At 38.8% G+C, this 25,159-nt stretch overlaps 1 protein-coding gene across 5 annotated transcripts in view; it reads left to right on the top strand.

Annotated features, from left to right (window-relative positions):
* The window catches only part of EDAR (ectodysplasin A receptor), a 176,053-nt gene that overhangs the window by 134,854 nt on the left and 16,040 nt on the right, over positions 1-25,159 (top strand). For all 5 annotated transcript variants that reach the window (XM_089693332.1, XM_089693334.1, XM_089693331.1 and 2 more), the window contains exons 6-9: positions 14,520-14,606; positions 19,357-19,482; positions 22,172-22,243; positions 24,164-24,239. In XM_089693332.1, the coding sequence (XP_089549458.1) occupies positions 14,520-14,606; positions 19,357-19,482; positions 22,172-22,243; positions 24,164-24,239 (361 nt within the window). The remainder of the gene's footprint in view (positions 1-14,519; positions 14,607-19,356; positions 19,483-22,171; positions 22,244-24,163; positions 24,240-25,159) is intronic.

Below are 25,159 nucleotides of genomic sequence, written 5' to 3'. Positions count from 1 at the left end.
GAGCACTCGTGCCCTGACACTACAGCCCACAATGAAATGAGGGTAATCTTTTGAGTCATTGATTTTCAGAAAAGTTGAGATTTCCATACTTATTTTCAAGTACCCTTTGGGTCAGCTAGAACAGAAAACAGCAAGCAAATAGTAATTGCTTTTAAAGAAGTCTAAACCTCATTTAATAAAGCACAGCCTTACAATAAAAATGGTGAGGAATGTCCATTTACTAAAACAGATCCCATGTGGTATTTAGGTGATCTGACACATTTTTCCCAAATATCACACGTGACGCTGAAAATGTCAATTCACTATCCCTTTATGCAAGATTGACCTCAAAAAGCAAAAAACACTCAATAAATACCTCATAAAGTCAATTCACTAAATAAATAAATGTATGTTTTAAATAAGTATTGGTTCAGGGAATGCGATTTTCAAGGAATGTAAAAATATAATAGCCTATTTGGAGTAGTCTTTACCTTTTTGGATCAGACTTTTAGCAGTAATGCATAGAAACCTAAATATTGAAAAATGCAGAAACATTGGGGTTTATTTGCTAAAGATAAATAGACTGTGCACTTTGCAGTTGCTCCAGAGCTTAGTAAATTAGGTAAAAACTTCACTTTGTAAATAGTACCCAATCACATACAAGGAAAATAACAAAAAAAATGCATTTTTGCTTGCACATGATTGGATGATGGAAGTCAGCAGAGCTTCCCCTCATTTACTAAGCTGTGGAGCAACTGCACTTGCAAAGTGTTCAGTCTATGAGTTTTTAGTAAATTAACCCCATTACATGTAGTGAAATATATCTTTTTTATCTTGTCATTTCACTAGATTTTCAGAGACCTTTTATGTGCATATACAAACATATACATCATTTGTTGTATAATTCTCCCAATCACTCCAAACATGAACACAATACAATGTACAGGTGTACCTCGGTTTACGAATTTAATGCGTTCTCCGGGACATTTTGTATTGTGAAAAATTCGTAAACCAAAATGTGGTTTACCATAGGAATGCATTGAAAACCAATTAATCCATTTTGGAGGTCAGAAAAAAGTAAAACAAAAGTTGCTGTCGCTATAGGTCAGCGCCGGTTTTTAAATGTAATTACTGGCTTTCTTTTTTCTTCACTATAGCTCAGAGAATCAGCTATCGCTTTGCCCCCTAAAAGAAAGACAGTTTCCTTTTAGTTTATTTCCCCAAGTTAAAAGAAACAATCTTTCCTTTTAGTTTGTTTCCCGAGATAAAAGAAACAAAGTATCCTTTAGCTCCGGGGAAAGCGACAGCTAATTCTGTGAGCTATAGTGAAGAAAAAAAAATAGTCGGCAATTGCATTTAAAAATCATTTAAAAAACTGACATACACTTCGTATTTCAAAATAAATTCGTCAAAAATGTGTAAACCGAGGCATTATTTTCAATAGATTTTCATTCGTAAACTGAAAATTACGTTAACCGAGGCGTTCACAAACTGAGGTATCACAATGGTCTAATCCTTTGTTAGAACATATGTCATATATAGTTGGGATACTTTAGTTTTTCACAATTACTTTTGGCACAAATTTTTTACAAGACAGAATGGGATTAGGAATAGACAAGTATACAAAGGTATGGAACTTGAGCTGTTAGGAGAGGGGTGTCAGCAATTTGAAGGTTTAATAGATGAATACCAAAGTGAAATGTTCAAGATCATTGAATGACATTATAAATAGAGCTGTAGCTAGAGAAGGATAGGAGGGGCAGGTATAAAGAATACAAAACAGGGGCATTTTTATGCATTAGGTGGTGGAAAGATAGTTACAACATGGCTAAAATGGGGTAAGGTCTAAAATATTGGAAGAGCGTGTACTAACTCTAGAGGTTATTGGTTTTCTTGTTTGCATAAAAATGAATGCTGACATTAAAACAGATTCTCAGAAAAACATGTGAAGAATAAATGCATATTTTCTTTGTATAAATTAAAATTTTAAAAAATGCATTAAAACTCTACCACTTTTTAACAACAATACCGTCTGAGTGGGACCCTGTAAGCCTTCGACTGGGACTATCCATCTGCTTCCCAGATGCAGACATTTTGGCTGGAGCAGGAAAGAGATTACCGTAGCTTTTACCTCCTCCCTTAGAGATGTCAGCACTGATTGGATGTCCCATCCATTTCTCTGTCTTATCTCTCTTCAGGAGTGTTGCTAGATGCTGATACTCAAGGCATTTATCTTTGGACTTCTATTGAGTGCCTCAGTTTGTTGTCATCATCATACATATGGTCCTGTAGTCAAACATTGTGCAAGCTTTGCTAAACCTTGGTTGCAAGATTTTCTGTATACTATACTGTACTGTACAACCATTCTCAAACCTGCTCTATAAACTGCACTTTTTTCTTTGTGGTAATTTATAATTAGGTTCTGTAAATAATTTATTGAATTAGAAAAAATTGTGTTGTTTGTATAAAGTACTGGATCTCTGCATTGTACGAGGGGCGTTCAAGTCACACCAGGACTTTTCATTTTACAGGTATAAAAAGGGATGGTAGCGTGGCGGTACTACATGCAGTAGTAAGAGGCACATTTGTACTATTACTAATAGGCAGCACACATGTCACGGGTCAGTCCAGAGACTGTTAGTCAAGATGGTAGGCAACAGTGTTTGTGCTTGCATTGAACAGTGTGTGGTGATGAATTTTCTTGTGAACAAAGGTGTAAAACCCATGGATATCTATAGAAGACTTCAAGCACAGTACAGTGATGGGACGCTCAGCAGCAGTAAGAAATGTGAATGGTGTAAACCTTTCAAAGATGGCCGTACATTCATCAGTGATGATCCCGGCTGTGGTGGTTCCCAGCCCACAGTAGTCATTTCTGTAAACATTCAGCATATGGAACACCTGATTCTGGATAATCAACGCATTACCTGTTGTGAAATTGCACAAGAGATGAGTCTTTCTGTGAAGGAGGCTGTTCTAGGATGGTTCAGGCATACTGACAAATCTTTCTATGCCAAAGCTTTCCAGGCATTAGTTAAACACTGGGATAAGTGTGTAAATGTAACAGAGGAGTATGTAAAAAATAAATGCAGTTTCCACTCCTTGAAATTTGTTCTTTTATTATATAAACTCAAAAGTCCTGGTTTGACTTTAATGACCCTTGTACTTTGCAATCCATTTTTCTTGAACCCTTAATGGATCAGCAGCTGTTTGTTAACCATAAGAGTATACATTGCATTCACAGTATACTTTTGGAAAATCATGTAGTTTATCTACTTTTGGTTTGTTTTTTTCTTGTTTTAAACTAATGATATGTGTGTTTTTTAACATTTGAATTACAGTGTTAGCCTTTCAAAACTTAAAAAAAAAAAAAGTTTGTCTTAGACTTACAGTAGATGAGATCCAAACATGATTTGTTTGAAAACCAATGAAAGACATTTGTTAGAGTAAGCTAGATTATAAATGGTGACCTGGGAACATTTAAGTTGCAAAAGTACATTTTGTACTCTTGGGTGTCCTGTTTACTGTGACTTTTTGATCTGAGGCCACTGTAAGCAAAGGGCATTAGCACTTGTGGCTCCATTCCATGGGAATATACCGGATAGGAAAGGCAAAGAAAGGAGAACAGGGAGGGTTTATATGGGGGGGGGGGAACCTGTTCTCTCACTTTTTGACATGGCATGCTGGAGACTTTACAACATTATGATTTTAGAAGTGTGCTAGCTGTTTAAAGTGTTACTAAACCCAGAACCCCTAATTATATCTGGTCCCCCACAGTACACAGAACATGGAAATGTGATTATTTTAGTAAATATAAACTGCTAAATACCTTTCATCAGCAGTTAGAGCAGTCTTGTGACTTCTATCAGTGTCCAGCTGAGCACCGGTTAATCTTGTAGGAGGAGTTTTCATTCTCCTCTGTCGGTCCTATGAGGCCCTATTGACCCCATGAGGCCCTATTGACCCCTGACCCTCTGTCTGGACAGTGCTGATTGGCCCTGTGTTGATTACATGCACCCTCCCCCCCAAAAGAAAACTTCTCTAGCAATACACACCAAACTGAGCATGTGTTGAGTGCCTCCTAGGGTGCTGTACTATCAGCAGATGGATTGGGGACTGTGAAAGAAGGGGAGTATCAGAGAAGACAGGATCAAGCAGCCTTTTTTACACAATGCGGAGGAGTAACCCCTTAGGTTCCACACTGAGTATAAAAAGCATGCTTTACTGCATATACAGACTGATTTTACTGTTGTGGGTTTAGTAACACTTTAAGGACCATAGTAAGCACCCATTACTCTCTGTCCTTTATCCAAGCATATCCAATCAATAGAGCACTGAACACACAGAGAAGAGTAAAAAAAGCAAATTCATATTGTGCGTGTGTGTGATGTTGTGCGTGTTACGTGTGAACACAGAGAAGCAATAAGTAAAAAAAAAACCATCTGCACTGCATAATGATGACTACATATGGGTCCAGTATTAGTTCATGTAAGAAATGTGATGACATACTAGCACAATAATTAAGGGGGGGGGTTTATTGCTCTCATATACTGTATATAATTGGATTCCTTTAACTTATGTCTATATTTTAGTTGTACCCGAAGTCTCAAAACCAATTCTTACAGCATATGGCTATGTTCCTACCAACACCAGAAGTAAGAGGTTTGACAACATTATTTAGAGTCCAGTTATAGTAATCGCTGCTTACGTCTACATTCATATTGTACTTCTCTGTAAAACACTGTAGTCCGTCTTACTACATTGCAGCACTGGAGCTGTGGATCTAACTCTCACCAGGATTCTTTTAAATGAGTAATTCATATTTTTGATTACCTCTCATAGTTACTGATCATTTGTTGACGTGAAATTCCTACAAGCCAGTCCGGTGAGCTAAAGCGTTGGCATTCAGCCACCACTACAATCTCAATAAAAAAGGAAACTAAGCAAGCCTGCCAAACATAAAATTACCTACCAAGGTATTCATGCAGCAGCAGGCCATCAATATCTACTCATATTTCTTTTAATTAAACTCTGTTTGATTCTCAGATTACCAACATGCTTTGACTATGTCCCTTTTAATAGTCGGTACAAAAGGGTTTAGCAGACTTCCAGTGAAGATCAAATGTACATTACACTATCAGTGCTGCCTATGCTGATCTCATCAAAAAGTGTCATCCTCTAGAAAACAGCACCTGTTAGGTATAATATAGAGTTCACTGGATTTATGTGCTATAATTAGTACAACTGAAGGCTACTGAGTGATGAGTGTAAAAAGTACAACACCCAGTTACTATGTGATGTACAAGCTTCATAAAATAATCAATCAAAAGATCTCCATTACCTTCCCTGACTAAGTCAAAATATCCTTCATTTGTATCTCATTTGCTTTCCCTCCCAGACACTGCAGACCACAGAAGCAACAGAGGCAATGTTGTTTCCTCTAGAACAGCCTTTCTCAAGTGCCTTGAGGTTTCTTCAGGGGTGCCTTGAGGTTTTGTCAGGGGTGCCTTGAGGTTTCTTCATGGGTGCCTTGAGGTTTCGTCAGGGGTGCCTTGAGGTTTCTTCATGGGTGCCTTGGCAAAATGTCTAAAAATTGCCCATGACTTGTACACAAGCCAGTGGGTAGAACAAGCCTGTCTTTTGGTTACACAAAGCCACAGATTTTCATTGTGCTCCATTACAACCATCTAGCTGCTGACGTACTGACAACCAATGAGATCATTTGATAAAGAGGATGTCAGCTGCCTGCACAGCATCCTAGTTTGACCGTCCCCTGCCCCTCTCCATAAGTGTTAGGGTCACAATAGCTCAGTGATGGAGAAAAACTGAGGGAGAAGAGAAACACTGGAATACTAGTCAGTACCAGTGTGCAAAATTGTATTTGCTTTGGAAGAATAAATCCTCTCTAATGTTGGGTGTCCTACGTGTGTGGATGTTGCTGCGTTATATAAAACTATTAGGATAATTTTTCACATTTTAGAATGGGGTGCCTCAAGACTGTCCATAATTTTAAAGGGTGCCTTGACTGAAAAACGGCTGAGAAACACTGAGCTAGAACAGGGGTTTCCAAACTTTCTAAGCAAAGGCCCAGTTTACTGTCCTTTAGACTTTAGGGGGGCTGGACTGTAGCCTGTGGGAGTAGAAAATGCCCCAGGATCAGTGCTCAATCATTGGTTTTAAAGGAGGAATAGTGCCCCATTGTTGATATCAGTAAGAATTGTTCTCCATTGCTGATATCAATGAGAAGTACAGTATAATGCCCCACTGATGGTGTCAGTAGAGGGAATAGTGCTCCATCATTGGTGACTGTTGGTGCAATATTGCCCCAAGGGCCAGATAAAGGCAAGCAAAGGGCCACATCTGGCCCCCCAGCTGCAGTTTGGAGACCACTGCTCTAGAAAGCAGTGGACAAGACAAGGTGTGGCCAGGTGCTGATTGACAAGCTACAGGCTTGTGAATCAGCAATGATGCCGACAGCTACATTCCTGTAATATTTTGCATCCCACTGTAGTGAAAGCAGGCACACTCTGCATGAGAGTGGCAACTCAGTTCTGAATTCAGGAGCAGTGCAGCATTGTTGTCAAACCATCACAAAAAGCTACATTAGGTGAACTGGTGAGCTCAAGAGCTATTGTGATTAGGGGGTGATTGCAAGAGGAAAACTAACTGCAGCACATTTTTTAACAGGAGGCCATAGTTCTACTTCAAAGGGAGCATATAATGATTTTGTATATATTTTCTGTCTTTACATTTTTCATGTCTTTACCAATTTTTAAGGTCCTGCCTAAAAATAAAAATGGTAAAGACTGTTTTTAGTGGAGTAAAAATGAAAACTTGCATATAAATTGTAGGACTTGTGTGGTCAGCATGGGGAGACTTCGGCTCATTTTCACTTTCCTTTATCAGATTTAAAAAAAAAAAAAAAAACAGTTCTTTACAGAGATATAGGACCAGAACCAGCATAAGGTTGCACCAGGATGGAGGGGGGGGGGGCAGTAAAGTCCAAATCCACGGCTACTTGCAGGGTATTCAGATTTTTAAAACACATAGATTTGCAGAGACCGTGCCGGGGTTTGATGTCCCATTTTCCCAGCAAATCAAGTCTGAATCCTGGAGTGGCGCCCAGTGCTGGAACAGTGGCGGATTGGGGAGGTAGAGGAATTGTGCTGGGATGGAATAAGAGGATTTTACCCAGGATGGCGGAAGGGTGTGCTTGGAGGACATTTGGGAGATGATCTCTGCTAGAAGTGGGGAGAGGATTTTTACTTGGAGGGGGATTGGGGTGGGGAGATTTTCCCTGGGGGGTTTGTAGAGGGGGAAGAAATCTGTGTTCAGAGGGGTTTTGTGGTAGAAGTAAGAAAAAAATCTACGCTAGGAGGAAGATCTGTGCTAGAATAGGGATGGGGGAGGGGGATTTGTGCTTGAAGGGAGGGGATAAAATTTTTGCTGGGAGAAGAAATTTTGGGGTATTTGTAGTGCTGGAAGGGGGGACTGGGGGAAAGAGGATTTGTGCTTGGGAATTTGGAGAGGGGGAAGTGGTTGGGAAAGGATTTGTAATGGAATGGAGGGGGGGTTGTGGTGGGAGGGAGGATTTGGGGGTGGAAGAGGATTTATTCTGAGAGAGGTACTCGGGGGGGGGGGGGGAGGATTTGTGCGGGAGGGGAAGAGTATTTGTGTTTAGAGGGGGAATTGAGCGGTGTAGGGATAAGTGACAGGATGACAAAGAAGGGGGGATTGTGCTGGGACTGGGTATTTGTGGATGGTGGAGGAGGAGTTGTGCTGAGGGAGGGGAAAGAACATTTGTGTTGGGAGGGGGGTTTGTTCCAGGAGGGGGAGAAATAATTTGTGCTTGGGGGCTGGGGGTGGGGAGGGAGTAGAGATTTTGCTGAAAGGGTAAAGTGGGGGAGGAGAAAGTTTTGCACTCTCCTTACCTCAACACTGTACGCTACACACTCCTGTCCCCTGCATTCTGCGCATTACATACTACCACACCCTGAAATCTGTGTGTCATGTTCTCCTAAACCTGGCACTGACTAAAGCCGTCAGGGACTTACATACTCCTGATACTTGAACACATTGCATTACACACCCTGTACCCCTGAACTCTGCGTTCTGTAAACTGTACACCAGTGTTTCTCAACCTTTTTTCCATCAAGGCATCCTTTAAAATTATGGACAGTCTCGAGGCACCCCATTCTAAAATAGGGTTCCTCAAAACTGTCCATAATTTTAAAAGGACACCCCATTCTAAAATGTGAAAAACTATCCTAATAGTTTTATACAACACAGCAACATCCACACATGTAGGACACCCAACATTAGAAGTGAATTCTTTTGTACACTGGTACTGAGTAGTATTCCAGTGTTTCTCTTCTCCCTCAGTTTTTCTCCATAACTGAGATATTGTGACCCCAACACTGACGGAGAGGGGCAGGGGAGGGACAAACTAGAATGCTGTGCATGCAGCTGACATCCTCCTTATCAACTGATATCATTGGTTGTCAGGACGCCAGCAGCTAGATGGTTGTAATGGTGCACAATGAAAACCTGTGGCTTTGTGTAACCAAAAGGCAGGCTTGTTCCACACACTGGCTTGTGTACAAGTTTTGGGCAATTTTTAGACATTTTGCCAAAGGCCCCTTGAAGAAACCTCAAGGCACCCTGGTTGAGAAATACTGCTGTACATTATATGGTTTATACTTCTCACCAAAGTGTTCATTGTCTCAATGGTTGCTATGCAGTCTCTGACTATTTTAATGAAGTTTTTCTTTTTGACAGGCTCAGACAAAACGTTAGATTTTTGTATATTTTCAGTGTGTGCATAACCATATGCAATGGAAGCTTTTTATTCTTTTTTTTAATGATTGCAGGTCTCTTCCTCCCTCATGTGTCCCTCATTCTGAAGTTCAAAAGTTTGGTTGCATTCTCCAAGTAGGAGAGAGGGTGCAGTGTGGAAGTTGTAGTCTACCTCACCTGCCAGTTGCCTATAGCCAGTGGGGGGAAAGTGGGAAACACATAACCCTGCCCCCTCATTTCACACTGCCATTTAGTAGCAGTTCAGCACAGCTCCAATTTTCAATACTGTGTGATGTCGTTCACGCTGTACCCCATCACTTTGCAAGCGCAAAATGAAAGAGGAACCACACCGCTGTAGACAGTAGGGTTGGGGGTTGCACTGTGTAGTGGAAGGGAGTGGCAGGGGCACCAAAATGCACCTTTACCTGTGTAGACAAAAATCCTTGCAGAAATTGGTTTTTGTTTCTTTTGTCTTTGTAAAGCATTTTGAGAAGCTACCTTTAAAGGTGCTTTATAAAAAGTTTATTATTATAAGTTTATTATTATTGGATTGCTCAGTCCTAAATTTTAAATCATCCCTTAAAGAAGATAACTAATGTTGGGCTGTCTCTTTTGGTAACGTTTAAAGCTCTGGGAATCTTGTTAAAAAAAACAAAGGTTTTGTGTATGTGTGTGTGTGTAGAAGAAATAGATTTTTCAAAAATAGGATGTTAGTTATAAAATATACAGTATATAAAATATTTTGAGTTATTATTTTAATTGTGGGAGTGAAAAGCCCTGCCTATATATCCTCCCAAATTAGTATACATTTTTCTTTTACTCTAGCATGTGCCAGGATTAGCAGATTAGCAGTCCAGACCTGTTTCATGTTTGCTTTGAAATATAAATCTTGAAAATAGATATGCTGTGCTTGTAGGATGGTGTTGTTGTTAATAAATTATAATAACTATAATTATATATTATAAATATAATTATAACTGAATATTGACAACAGACAGTAGCTGCTATTTAAAGGAAACCAGCACTGAGACACATATGTAGCCTACCATTGATTACTTCTTTTTCAGAAAATTTAGGTTGTCTGACTGTCTTGCTGATTTCAGTACTTTTTGAGTCATCCTCACTGCATAATTTTTCCAGGCAGTGAGTCCTAATGTATTGAAACCATTTATATATTTCTTTTAATTATTACCATGTTATAGATATTTTGTTGATAATATTTTTATAATTGCTGCCCACACCCCAAGACACAATGCGATCAGATGTTATAAACACAAGAGGGACACATTTTCTTTTAAGAGACTCAAATACTTTTTCAATTCAGGACTGATTGATAGCTTTTCTACTTCGCCACCCCATTATTTTATTGGAGCTAGAAGTCCTAATTCTTTTTTTCTTTTTTTTTTTTTTAACAATTGGCTTTTATTCAGAAAGAAAAAGCAGAACATATGAACAAGAATGAGCTACAAGAAAGCATAGTATATTATCATATCATGTACTACACCGCTTACTAATTAGTTTGAGAGCAAACTCAGTAGTAATCAAAACATTAGGAGGCATTCACATAGTAAAACATTTCACAATTTGCAGGTAAAATCATCAAGTCAGATAAGAAAGAAAAGTAAGAACAGAGGAAAATGAAAATCTAGGAAAGAAAGCAAGAGAATAGCATAAGTAAGGACAGATGCATCCAGAGTCCTAATTCTATGTAATCTCAGGATTAGAGGTGGTGGAGCTTAAGCATGGTTAACATTTTCCACTTCCTCATCAGGTGACAGTGTTTGGGTCTGGTGATTGGCCTGAGTTCTGCATATTGGGGGGAGGTCACATACTCCTGCATGGACAGGAGCTAAGAGTGCTCCCACGGGGCATTGGGGTGGTGGGGGACTGAAGTACAAATGTTTAGCAGCAGGTAGGGAATTTTCTCACGAGAGTCGAAAATTGGAAACCAAAGCTCTAGCATGTATAGTCTGATATATTGTAAATGTTGCATCATTCAGCAAAAAAAAACGATAAAAACAGCCATATAAGATTTTGTTTTGACAGGTTAAACACTTTGATGTTTTCTCTTATAGGTGTGCTTTGTGTAGCGTCTATGTGCTCAGTGTTTTCCTGATGTCCTTTATGTGAATAGCAAAGCATAATTACATATTTCTTAGAAGCTCAGTAGTAGGAGCTGTGTATATGTTGGTAGTTTTCCAAAATATACTTTTAACACCCAGATACTTGAATAGAAATTATTACTGTTTAGGGAAACAAAGCAAGCAAGAAATTACAGTGAAATTAACCGCTTCCTGCCCATAAGGTTTATAGACAGGTCCAGTATGTTATGAATTGTGTGAATAAAATAGCTGTAGCGGGTTTTAGGGCGTGTACGGGAACTCACACACTCATCACAAACTAATCAATTCAGTTCCGGAGCTTCTGATGATGTCACAGAATAGAAGAATGAAGTGTAGTACATTGAAAAATATTGATGCACTCTGGAATGGTCCAGGTGTGAGTGGAGCTGATCCAGCAATACCCATTCTCCACTGCAGTAAGAGATCACTATATGGGACTGTAGGCAATATTCTTTAATCTATACAATAAAGACCACAACTCTTATTGTTTTGTTGCTAACTTGGCCGCAGCCGTTTTATTATTGGTTTAAATATCATTCTTTATAACACTTTATTAGCTTACTAATAATTGTAAAACATTTTTACTTCAGTTAATCGTACTCAAAAACCCCAACTTAGTCACTATGACTCAAGCTGTACTTATTAACACTTATTAACCATACTCATTAACCATACAACTCTTTTCAATTTACAAATATGATACTTACCAATAATAATTGGCCGCGACAAAGAGGGGTGAGTGGGAGGGAGCACCACAGAGATGCCTGCCAGGTTTCCTAAATTTCCGTTAATGTACCCCCTTTTCATAGCCCTCTCCATTTCTTCTCCCTATTGGTCACTTCTTCCTTCCAGGAATGTCCAGGTGTAGTGGGGGGAGCTAAAAACTCCCAATTCTAGAATCTTCCCCATTATATAATATACCTGGGGGGGCTTAAAACTTTGCAGGTGTAGTGGGGGGCTTAAAACTCCTTTTTTCTAGAAGCTTCCCCATTATACTGGTATATCATAGGGGAACTTGAAACTTTTAACTTTATTTTCTCCTCCTCACACCAGTGGGGGGACTAAAAACCCTTCTGACCTTCTAGAACAAATAACAGTGGGGGGACTTGAAACCTTATTTCCCTGCCACAGTCCCATAACAAAAGGGGGGCCCCTATTTATTCCCCCTTTCTTTTCCTAAGGTATCCGGCAATAAAAAAAATGCTATTTTTTTTTTTACTGATCTGATTATAGATGCATTGTTGTCTATGAAACAATGCACACAGCTTCGTAAAAAACAGTAATACAGTGAGTGCAGTAAATGAGTACATTAGTACAGAGCCGTAAAACAAAACTAGAGAATTTTATTTTTGAGTGCAGTAATTTTTGTGTGTGCGCATGTTTACACGTCTATTTGCATGTTTACATGAGTATATTGCAACATTGGCAATAAAGAAGAATTTCATGCTTGTATACACATACGCACCTTTACGCAAGGACTTTACAGAACATTGTACTCAGGTTCTTTCGATCAACAAGATACTGTGTATAAACATCGGTAAATTCCTACATTCGTGTGCAACTGGCCTTATAGTGAATAATTATTTATTAAAACAGAAAGCACTAGCTCATTATAGGTGATGTGTTGCTGCAAAGGTACATGGACCATGGTCAGATAGATTAGTCCCCTTCTGACTTTACCTACCACTTGTTGCAAAAATGTAAAAGAAAAAAAAATTCAAAGTTACCAGAAATTCTCAATGAAGTAAATATAAATGTAGCCCCAGGTTTCTGCGCCCATGTCTGATCTTCATTATGACACTGGGATTTATTGTACGTGCGGAAACATTTTTTTAATTTTCTACTTAACAACTAGCAAAAACAACTAGATTTAATGAAATACACTACAGATGAAATGCCAATCTGTGCAAAAAAAAAAATGCATAATAGACTTCAAAAGCAAAAAGTAATTAAGCATGGAACCATCGCATTTCCTAAAATGAAAAAAAAAAAAAGCTTTGAACAGTTATATAGGATGTGGTTAAAAATAGTTTCTTGTTAAATGCTAAAATGGTCTTTGTTTTAGAAAACGTAATAGATGTAGCCTAATGTCCTGTGAATAGTGTTTTGGATTGCTGTAGTGTGAACATGTGATCATACCAGTGTTGTCATTTTCACAGCAAGTGCCCAAAATTTTGCTAAACTGAGTCGTAGAGTGGAAAAAAAAAAACAAATGCTGCTGCTAGCTGAGACTGTATTATCATTTCTATGATTTTACAATCGGTTCTTGAGAATTTTTATTACCAGTATTTACCACCGATTGCATGCGGTTGTGTGGTGCCATGGTTTAATTACATTTTTTGAAATGTTGGCTATTAATTTCTGACTTGAATAGGTCAGGGTTTAACTGAATTTATACTGTTGTGTTGTTGGTTGATTATTTGTGTTTTCTTGATCGCTCTGCAAGATATTGCACATGCATGATCATTGCAGGTGAATTTGACTGCACATGTGATTTTAAACATAATTCCAAGTTGTTGTTTTTTTTTTAATTGTTTACACATAAGGGCCAATTCCCACTATATGTGATTACAGACTTTTTACAGCATTGTTAAACGTCTGTCATCACAAAGACATAAGGAAACAATTGTTTCCTATGTGTCCCATTCACACTGCAATACAGCCGGTATAGAACAAAAAAACAAAAAGGGAGCTGTGTGATGCGCTGAATCGTGCACCACACTGCCCCCAAGCGCAACCGACAAAACAGAACGGCTGCAGCGGTGAATTTCTCCGGCTGCTTAGCGATTTAACAACTATTTCACCCAAGGGTCTATTTCACCCAAGAATCATACAACTTTCACCTTAGATTTGCACTTTTTAATTAAACCTAATATAAATAATTGTGTGACTCTTGAGTGAAAACATTGATAAATAGATTCCACAGTGAAATAAACATAAATACTTTGTCTACGTTTTAGACCTGGAAGCTTTATTTGTTACTTGTTCTCCTAATAAAATTTAATTTCAAGTCTCTTCTAAATAATCATTTGTTTTTTAATGCTTAGGCTGGTTACATTTTTGATTAATGGTGTAACTAGTTTAGCTACCTAAATCAAATAACATATTTAATTAAAAGTAAAACTGGGATCATAACAAAAAGTCTTTTCCCACTTACCCTCTTGATGAAATTTGTATATATAGACCCCAGAATGCAGAAAATAGAAAGCCCTCAGATTCAGAAGTTTGTCTTACCCATGCTAAGGCAATTCCTACATTGTGTGTTTCTCTGCAATTCATCTCTTAACTCCAATACTTGCTCACGGTTTGGACATCTCACATGTATAAGTTATGTTTGGGAAATGTTGAACAATATTCCGTATGCTGCATGAGAAAAGATCTGACTGCAGTGAGATGGGTTGCCATATGATATAAAGACTGCTTTACTGTGGGTGGGTCTGGGCAGTTAGAAGATAGGATTGACGACATCTAAAGCCCAAATATTAATTACCTATTTGCCCCAGGTGGTCAAGGAGTGAGTGGAAAAATTATTTCAATCCACTTCAAATCAAGGAGGAATCAAGTTGGTATGTTTTTAACCTCCTGTTCATCTTAACTGATCAGTGTTTCTTTCCATGACAGGCATTGGAACAGCACATTATCCTCCAGGTGGTTCAGCTAAAACAGTGGGAACCAGCCCTACCTCTCCCTTCCAACATGCACACAAAGGTGAGAGACCTGCATTCTGATGCTGCATTCTGCAAATTAGAGACAGAATTACATAATAGATGGTACCTATTTCCTAATCATTCATTGTTATAGGTATTTAAACAAATTCTTTCCTCCAGACTGTAAGTTTGCTCTTGATATGTTTTATCCCCCAGACCTTTCACCATTTTCGTTACCCATCTCTGGACTCATTCTATCTTATCAATATCTTTTTGTAAGTGAGATCTCCAGAACTAGACACAGTATTCTAAATGAGGTCTCATTATAGATCTATATAGGGGAATCAGAACCTCTTTCCTCCTGCTAGTGACCCCTCTAGTGATGCATCCTAGAATCTAGTGGCCACACTGTTTGCTCATTTTTGCAATTATCTGAAATAAGTCCCCCAAGTCCTTTTTCTCTGAGGTTCTGGCCAACACTGTACCCCCAATGTTGTACTTTCTCAAGGGATTCTTTTTCCCTTTTTCAGCCAAGCTTTTGGAGGTACATACATGGCCTACAGCCCTACACCTATAGCAAGACCATTATTTAGTCAACACTGCAGAGGTAGATTTTATGTACAGACACACCTTAGCTGCAGAGGAATTTTTTTGGTATAGGTGATCCAACCCTTTAATTAAAAGGTCTAATGTTTAGGTATTTTGGTATAAAATGCATAAAAGCATGTTGAGAACATCACTCTGTATGCTGCTGTTTTTTTAAAATAAAATACCCAGTTCCATTGCCTTTAAGTCTTTGAATGGACCTTTATTTTGTTTCACTGGAGCATCGCCTGTCAGACAAGGCTGTGGTTCTGCCACATAGAGTAAGGTGGATGCTGGCTGGTTTTCTTAGTGCAGTGTTTGTTGTGTATATTTTTAGAATTATGTTATATACCTACTGGTCTATCTCAAATATGGCATTGATTTTTTTTTTATTTTAATCTGCTAAAAACAATGCATCAGCAGCATTGTAAGACTGCTATGTGAGCTCCTTCATTTGGCCACTAGGTTGCCTATCAGATAGGCAATATATATAGATAGCCAATATATATATATATATATATATATATATATATATATATATATATATATATATATATATATACACACATATATATACACACAGTTGTGTTCAAAATAATAGCAGTGTGTTGAAAAAAGTGAATAAAGCTCAAAATCCTTCTAATAGCTTTTATTTCCATACACACAAATGCATTGGGAACACTACACATTCTATTCCAAATCAACACATGAAGAAAAATATATCAAATTTGTGTTGTTCCTCTAAAAATTATAAACTGAAAAATGTTTGAAGATTTTGCTTTCCTTTGAATCACTTAATATTTAGTTGTATAAGCACTGTTTCTGAGAACTGCTGTACATCTGTGTTGCATGGAGTCAACCAACTTCTGGCACCTGTGAACAGGTATTCCAGCCCAGGATGAATGGACTACATTCCACAGTTCTTCTCTATTTCTTGGTTTTGCCTCAGAAACTGCATTTTTGATGTCACCCCACAAGTTTTCTATTGGATTAAGATCCGGGGATTGGGCTGGCCACTCCATAACGTCAATCTTGTTGGTCTGGAACCAAGATGTTGCACGTTTACTGGTGTGTTTGGGGTCGTTGTCTTCTTGGAACACCCATTTCAAGGGCATTTCCTCTTCAGCATAAGGCAGCATGACCTCTTCAAGTATTCTGATGTATTCAAACTGATCCATGATCCCTGGTATGCGATAAATAGGCCCAACACCGTAGTATGAGAAACATCCGCATATCATGATGTTTGCTCAACCATGCTTCACTGTCTTCACAGTGTACTGTGGCTTGAATTCAGTGTTTGGGGGTCGTCTGACAAACTGTCTCCGGCCACTAGACCCAAAAAGAACAATCTTACTTTCATCAGTCCACAAAATGTTGTGCTATTTCTCTTTAGGCCACTCAATGTGCTCTTTGGCAAATTGTAACCTCTTCAGCATGTCTTTTTCTCAACAGTGGGACTTTGCGGGGGCTTCTTGCAGATAGCTTGGCTTCACATAGGCGTCTTCTAATTGTAACAGTACTCACAGGTAACTTTAGACCTTCTTTGATCTTCCTGGAGCTGATTGTTGGCTGAGTCCTTGCCATTTTGGCTATTCTTCTATCCATTCGAATGGTAGTTTTTCGCTTTCTTTCACGTCTTTCAGGTTTTGGTTGCCATTTTAAAGCATTTGCGATCATTTTAGCTGAGCAGCCTATCATTTTCTGCACTTCTTTATATGTTTTCCCCTCTCCAATCAACTTTTTAATCAAGGTACGCTGTTCTTCTGAACAATGTCTGGAACGACCCATCTTCCTCAGAATTTCAGAGAGATATGCACTGTAACCAGCATGTACAACATTTGCTGCCTTCCTTCCTTAAATAAGGGCAATAATTGCCACCTGTTTCTTTCAAAGAATGAATGACCTCACTAATAGAACTCCACACTGCTATTATTTTGAACATGCCCCTTTCAATTATTGATTCAATTACACAGAATCAGCAGCATGCATGTCATGACTGTTGGGTCTGTTGGATTTCTATTACTCTACTACACCTGCTAGTAAATTATTTGCCATGTAGAAATATAATTTCTACCAAAAACAGTGATTGATCAGGTTAGAGATGTCTGACTGCTATTATTTTTAACACAACTGTATATATATTAGTATTTATTGTGCACAACATGCTGTTGTTAATTGAGCTAATTGTTGTTAATTGCGATGCAGTTGCTTAGCGCTGGTAGCATTCAACATGACATGCTGTTACTGGAAGGATCTCCAAGCAACTTTTAACAGATTCACAAAAAAAACTGCATACAGAGAGCAATGATTCCAAAAATAAAGAAAAAAGATTTGCATTTACAAACAATAAGCAGATTCATTTACTGCTTAATGTATGACTATCAGCTCCCATTTAAAAAAAAAAATGTGCCGCAGAACTTAATTATAACTGCACCTGCAGTTTTCTCTTAAGCTGGCCATAGATGATTAGTTTTCTTTTTGTTCAGCCAGCTGGCCAAACAAAAAACAAAAATGAATGGATTCCTCCATCCATACAAACTAGGTGGGGGAAGAATCCCCCCTTCCTCTCTAGGGCATTGTATTCTGGCTGCAGCCACTGATCCATAAAAGTTTTCCAAACCAAAGTTTTCCCGTTTGACATAAGCTGAATTCTGTAAACAGGAATAGCCACAAATGGAACAAAATTTTATCCATCTATGGCCAGCTTTAATTCCATTTCAACCATTTGTCAAGGTATGTCTATAAACATCGTGGTAGACAAGTGGATAAGTACGGCTCACATTTGCTGCTGCAGCTGTCAGTTTAATACCAACTTTAGAAAAGGGCTTTCTGATAAAAGTGATCTGGGCAGCTCTACACCCGCCCAATCAATTTTTTGGGGCTCTCAAAGGGGTTTCCCTGCCGACAGCACCCAAGGTGCTCCCTGGGCTTTCCCATTCCACTGGGGAGTTTGAGACCGCAGGAAACTGCTTCCACTGTGAAAGCAGCAGGAACTCAGGGAACATCTATTCCCCAATCCCTCCTTCAACTAATGACCGCAAAAGCAAAGTGTATTATATCACTTCAGGGGTCAGAACTGTCATTCCTCAGCTAGTTTAGCTGTGGATGCAGCTATTTAAACACAATCTGTGTTTGAATAGTTGCATTGGATGGCAGGGGAGACATTGAGGCTCTAATAGACCCCCAATGTCTCCATACGTATGACCTGTCACCTGCATGTGCTTTCCCACAGGGGGCTTGTTAGCCCCCTTGTAATGGCAATAAGTAAAAAAAGAAAACGACAGCTCAGTTGCTGAAATCCTCCCACTGTGATCTGCAGTGTCTGGGAAGGAGATCATGTGAAACACAAATGAAGGAGGATTTGGTTCAGTCAGGGAAGGTAGTGGAGGTTTTCTGTTTACTTGTACATCACATAGTAAATGGATTTGGTGCTTGTTTAGACTGCCATACAGGAAACTTTAGTTGTACTTTAATTGCATTTAGTCAGTTGCATAACCTCTGTATTTCTTATGAGTCAGTAATTTATTGTGTATCCAAAGCCAAAGCCTTTTTTAGTCTTTCATACAGTAGGGAGGTGTTGAAACCCATATCAGGTTTTTATTGCGGTTTGTGTTTGTGCTGGGAGGATACACTCTCTCTATTTGTCCTGGTGACCATTGTTACTAAAATGGAAAGAGATGGGAAACTAAACATTTACAGTTCTCACTGCAACAGGAGGTGAAGGATAACCTTCCAATAGGAACACCTGTTCTGGTGACAGCTGTTTACAAGGGAATATTCCCCCCACTTTGGAGAGATTTCCTTTAATTTTCTGTTGTGTTTCTGGGGCAAGAAGTGTGAGAAAATGCCCCCAATGGAACACAAAAAAAAACTGACAGGGGCTTTAACCATTCTCTACCCTATCCAATAAATACATGTTTTTGCTCTAGTTATAGGGATGAGCTCATGACCAGATTCCCCTAAGCTCTTTCAAAGCACTGAAGAGCAATAAATAGCACTTTAGTGGACCAAAACAAGGTGTATTCTAGTGTCTGTCCACACAGCATATGTATTCACAGTATCTGGTCACCATAGAGAATGGTACCATACTGTAAGTAGTGCTGACAAGCATCAGTCATAATGTTCTAAACCTTCTATGGGCCCTGTGCATGAGCCCTTAATAAATTATAAATTCTCTTACAATATGTATAATTTTTATGTGATAGTAATATGATCTCTTTTATTAGTGGACGTTCCTGGACAAGGACACTTGGCCACAGCTTTGATTATCGCCATGTCTACGATATTTATCATGGCCATTGCAATTGTTCTTATCATCATGTTCTATATTGTGAAGACCAAACCAACTAGAGGTAAAGAGTGCATGATTTTTGTTACTACAACACTCTTAGATGACAAATACAAGTTTATCAGTCTATATACAAATAAGGAAATGATTTAATTCAGAATTCAAACATACTTATTAGAATAGGAGTATGCATTTTTTCCAATGCCAAACTGGAGACTGCATACAACACAAAAGACTTTACTGCCACAAGGTAGCTGGCTACCCTGAAGCCAGGTTACCTACCCTGGAACCCAAGAAACTGCAATTTTCAAACCTTGCCTAGTCCTGACATGTACAGCAACTCCAACACAATGAAACCACTTTGTTCTCCTACTGAACTCTAGGTTTATTGTAAAAAATATACCTATGCCCATGTAAACCAATTTCAAGTAGGATCGTGAGCCCTGGTTCACACTGATGTGACTTGCCATGTGATTTAACCAGATTGCACAACACGTCGCATGCAATGATTGGCAATGGAACTGTTCTAATCAATGCAAATTCAACTTTGTTTATGCATTACTTTTTCCGATCTGGGGTGTGACTTTCGTAGACATCTTTGCATGAAGTCGCTCAGATGTCTATGAAGTTGGACCCCAAATCGCACTGCCATCCGACTTTGAAACTTGAAGACACACAATTTCAAAGTCGATCCAGTGTGAACTAGGGCTGATGCTTTTCTCATCATAAGGAATGATAATTAGGCACTCATCTGCAAAATGCATCAAGATTCCCTTGTTGATGTCTGTTTACTCATGTATACCTTTTTCTAAAATAAACATATGGTTGAGGAAGAGAATGAAGCGTTTCATTGCAATGAAGTTTTGGTGTACACTATTCCTGTTATGTTTAATACCCATCCTGTACTGTAGCCTGATTTCATTACCATTATATAGATACACCTCATTGCACCATGAAAAATGCTTTATGGTATTATTGGGACCATGCTCTGTATACAGAAAACAGAGATCACTAAAGATTTTCTGGACCTTGTCATATACTCCTTAGATATCAAAGTGCATTTCATTTACCACATACATGATGCTAAACAGTACCAGCTGGAACACGCTCTCCTAGTTTTACATATACAGTGTTGAGCAATTCCTTTTTCCTTTAGATAGCACTCTTTCAGTGAATGTTCCTTTTCTTATAAAACTGTTGAAATGTCTTGGAATACTCTTAAAGGTCTGTCCACCCAAAACTGATTGTTCGCATATCGGTAGGTGAAAGATGAAGCACCAGCTAGCTATTTTATCTCTTGAGGACTTCAGCTGTGAGGTCTCCCCTAAAGGACTGCACTCAAATTAAATCCAATTAGTGTTTATTGTAACATAGCAGAATAGAAGGGAAATATCTATGTTGATGGGTTTCAGCCCCCATGGCCTTAGTCACAGTGAGTTAGAAAATTTCCCACCTCCTTTTATACAACCACCCCAACTCCAGGTAGGGAGTATTAGAATAAAGTGGACCAGAAAAGCTTAATATACAAAGGAGAAGGAACAACAAAAGTAATTCAGAAATATCAAAATATAAAACCATAGCGCCAATAAAATCAGAAATACAAAAATCCTCAAAAGGCAAAAATCCAACATGAAAAAGCAATGGTGTAAATAAGAGGGAGGAAATATATCACTTACACTAAAATAAGTTCTAGATGTGCAGGTCAATGTCCAATCTATGATTTAGACCCAAAGGAGTTCTAGACTGTAATTCATAAATGCAAAACGCCTCTGGACAAAGAAGGGAAACCCTCCACAAGAGCCTTCAACTTTTTCCATGCCACGAAAGAAAACAGTATGTATGTCCCCTGCAAAAATGTCTAGACATGTCAGTCTGCAGTGTACAATGGAACTGTGAGCTGCACAGTAGTGCTCAACTGTTCTTAAGCACAAAGGTCCCTATGTGCTTCCACAAATTGCAAATTGTGCTTAGTAAATGAAATCACAAATACTAAAGTTTAGAAATTGTCTGATTGGACACACTTCGCTAGAGACCATTGATTGTTTAATTTTGTGCACAACAGTGGTGACTAGCATTAATGCCACATCTATATGAACCTTGAACATGAAGCCAAGTGGCAGAATTATTCCTGCAGCTCTCAGAATAACTAGGGTAAACCAGTAATTTCAACTTCAGGGCTATCCAACCAGAAATGCAGGGTCTCTCCTTTTTTGTTTCTGGGTCTAACCTTTCCTCAAACTAAATGAAGAATACATGGAGAGTGAGGTTGCTGGTCAGCAGTAGGTGGACAGACTATATATTCAGCAGCTACTTTTTCACTGCTAGAGCACCTAAGACATACTGTGTATGAACTAGCGGTATATCAAAACTGCTGGCTTATAAAATCCAGTGGATTACAAATTAACATTTTTTGGCTTTCGATACCAATGTATTTAGAATAATTTCTAAAATTTGGAATGTCCTTTTGTCCTAATCTAGACTTTTTATTAATGGAAACCTTTTTAAAGCCCAATTTTAATTCAATTTAAAAAAAAGTATCACTTTTTTTCTATATGTAAACAACAATTAACACCAGTGCCTAATCAATTTAAACGACAATGGAATGAACAAATGTAGTGCTCAATATTGTACAATACAACTGTACTGGTCATGAGAAAATCATGGTAAAATCTTACAAGTACTATTACATGTAAATCTATAAATAATTGTTGAATGTGATCTAATAGTGTGACTAAAATGTCTTTGCCTTTCAGCATGCTGCACTATTCATGCAAAGAATGTGGAAGCTCAGGTCTCTAACCAGGAAGAGAAAAAAGATGTCCCAGGTTAGCATGGATATAAATTACATTAAACCAAATGTTGGAATTACGTGTATTTTTGCCAAAAACAATGTTACAATAAACATTCAGTGAAATGTAACAAGTTAATTTGATAGCTCCCTACTCCCTAAGCATGTGATACTTCTGTGTATGGAGTAGAATATGACTCTCTCCTATGATGCTGTGGTGAGTGCCTCAGTGGTAATCGGGGCTAAACTTATTCCTCCATTCACACAAGGAAGGTCGATAGAGGAATCTTCCCTGTTGTGCTATTGTATTTTGACAGCCGGGTACTCCTCCAATGTCAGAATACACTGATCAGAATTGCAGCTGATTGGGTGCATGCGGTGATTGAATGAAAATTTCCAAACATTCTGGTTCAACAGAAGCCAATCAGCTTCTCTCAGGCAAGAACTGCCATAGATGGATCAAAATTCGGCTGGTTCCTATTGAATCAACTGACTTTCAATCCATCTTTGGCCAGCTTAAGGACCTTTCCTGTAACATGGTGGTCCGTAGCCATATGTAAACTTTGACTAAGCCAGCCTGAAGCTTGCACAGGGCTTTTTCACTTGGCTTTGGCAGGGTGATGAAGGCATTCAAGGAAAGTATCTATCAGCAAGGCCTGGGAGAGTAGGTTATTAAAGTATATTTAAACCCAGGACCCTGCATTCACTATATCTGGTCTCCCGCAGTACACACAACATGGAAATGCAATTATTTGAGTAAATATAAACTGCTAAATACCTTTCTTCCATCATAGAGCAGTCTTGTGGCTTCTATCAGAGTCCAGCCTAGCACTAGCTAAAGCTTGTAGGAGGAGTTTTCTTTCTGCTCTAGGAAGATCCCCTGACCTCTGTCTGGACAGTGCTGATTGGCCCTGTGCTGATCACATGGACTCTCCCAAGAAAAAAAAAAGTCTCTACCAATATACACCAAACTGAGCATGTGCATGCCTACGGTTCAGTCTGGAGATAAGTGGTGGTCGCTTGAAAAAGGGGAGGAATAGAGAAGAAAGGATCAAACAGCCTTTTTACAGAATGCAGAGGATTAACCCCTTAGGTTCTATAGTGAGTATAACAAGCATTCTTTACTGCATAAACAGACTGATTGTACTGTTGTGGGTTTAGTAACACTTTAACACCAAAAACAGAAAATGTAATACACTGTTACTAACCCATCTTTGATGGCTGTAGTTTCATTTTTAGGGCTTTATTTTCTTTTGTTTTCACTTGGTGATCCTGGCAGTAACACACTTTGTGTCCAAGATCACTTAATCACTGTAATGTATCTATGGAGGAGCAGAGTGATCACCCCTGGAAAGGAAGTCTGTTAGGATTATATAACACCTCCCTATCTTTATAACATGGGGGGAAGATGTTCTGTAGTTCACAGATTTGAACTGGACAAGTATGATAAGACTACTTGAGAAAACACTGCAGTGTGCATGGCAATTTACAAGTTCACTGGATTTCTGACAGGCCTAACAGATTATTGTTTGCTTTTATTGAACAGATAAGACAGAATCATTGGTATGGTTTACATACACTTTAAATTAACCTGTTACTTTGCTAATAGGTTCACGCTAAAGTGATCCCCCAACCCCCCCAAAAAATCAATACCTCTTCTGAGGTGTAAAAAAAAGTGCTGGTTGAGCTCTGGAAACATGCTGACTTCCTTCAACTTACTTGGCAAAATTAGAACAAAAGTAAACATTAGCATTTCATTTGCATTATTTTAAAATATTGCAAAACTGATAATCTTTCATCCACATGTGACAGAAACAAAGTCCCAAAATTAAAAAAATATAAAAAAACATTCACAGTGACTCTGCTGACAAATAATATTCTAATGCAATATTTATTTCACTGATTGACCCTTTCATTCAGGTATCTGTTTAAAGGAATAATTACACTTCTTTTACAGGTGAAAACGTTGTTATCTACCCTGAAAAGGATGAATTTGAAAAACTTTCAGAAAAGCAAACAAAGACAGAGAAGAGGTAAACTTTTCTTTTAGAACAGATCGTATTTCTGTGTTTTTTTGTATTGTTTTCTCCTGACCCTCTATGCTTTCAGGCCTTATTGTACAATATATACACACTATATTGCCAAAAGCATTGGGACGCCTGCCTTTACACACACATGATCTTTAATGACACCCATGTCTTAGTCCGTAGGGTTCAATATTGAGTTGGCCCACCTGTTGCAGTTATAACAGCTTCAACTCTTCTGGGAAGGCTGTCCACAAGGTTTAGGAGTGTGTCTATGGGAATGTTTGATCATTCTTCCAGAAGCACATTTGCGAGGTCAGGCACTGATGTAGGAGAAGAAGGCCTGGGTCACAGTCTCCACTCTAATTACTCCCAAAGGTGTTCCATCAGGTTAAGGTCAGGACTCTGTGCAGGCCAGTCAAGTTCCTCTACCCCAAACTCGCTCATCCATGTCTTTATGGACCTTGCTTTGTGCACTGGTGCGCAGTCACATTGGAACAAGAAGAGGCCATCCCTAAACTGTTTGTTCCCACAAAGTCGGAGCATGAAATTGTCCAAAATGTCTTGGTATGCTAACACCCATGCCCCACCCCTGAAAAACAACCCCCCACCATAATTCCCCCTCCACCAAATTTTACACTTGGCACAATGCAGGCAGGCAAGTACCCTTCTTCTGGCAACCGCCAAACCCAGACACATCCATCGGCTTGCCAGACAGAGAAGTGTGATTCATAACTCCAGAGAACACATCTCCACTGCTCTAGAGTCCAGTGGCGGCGTGCTTTACACCACTGCATCCGGCGCTTTGCATTGCACTTGGTGATGTAAAGCTTGGATGCAGCTGCTCGGCCATGGACACCCATTCCATGAAGCTCTCTATGCACTGTTGTTGTGCTAATCTGATGACCACAAGAAGTCTGGAGGTCTTT

The sequence above is a fragment of the Staurois parvus genome, unplaced genomic scaffold, assembly GCF_062004578.1.
Source record: "Staurois parvus isolate SC_StPar_1 unplaced genomic scaffold, SC_StPar_1.0 ptg000625l, whole genome shotgun sequence".
Taxonomy (NCBI): domain Eukaryota; kingdom Metazoa; phylum Chordata; class Amphibia; order Anura; family Ranidae; genus Staurois; species Staurois parvus.
The sequence above is the reverse complement of the archived record's forward strand: the minus strand, read 5'-3'. Positions and strand labels throughout refer to the sequence as shown.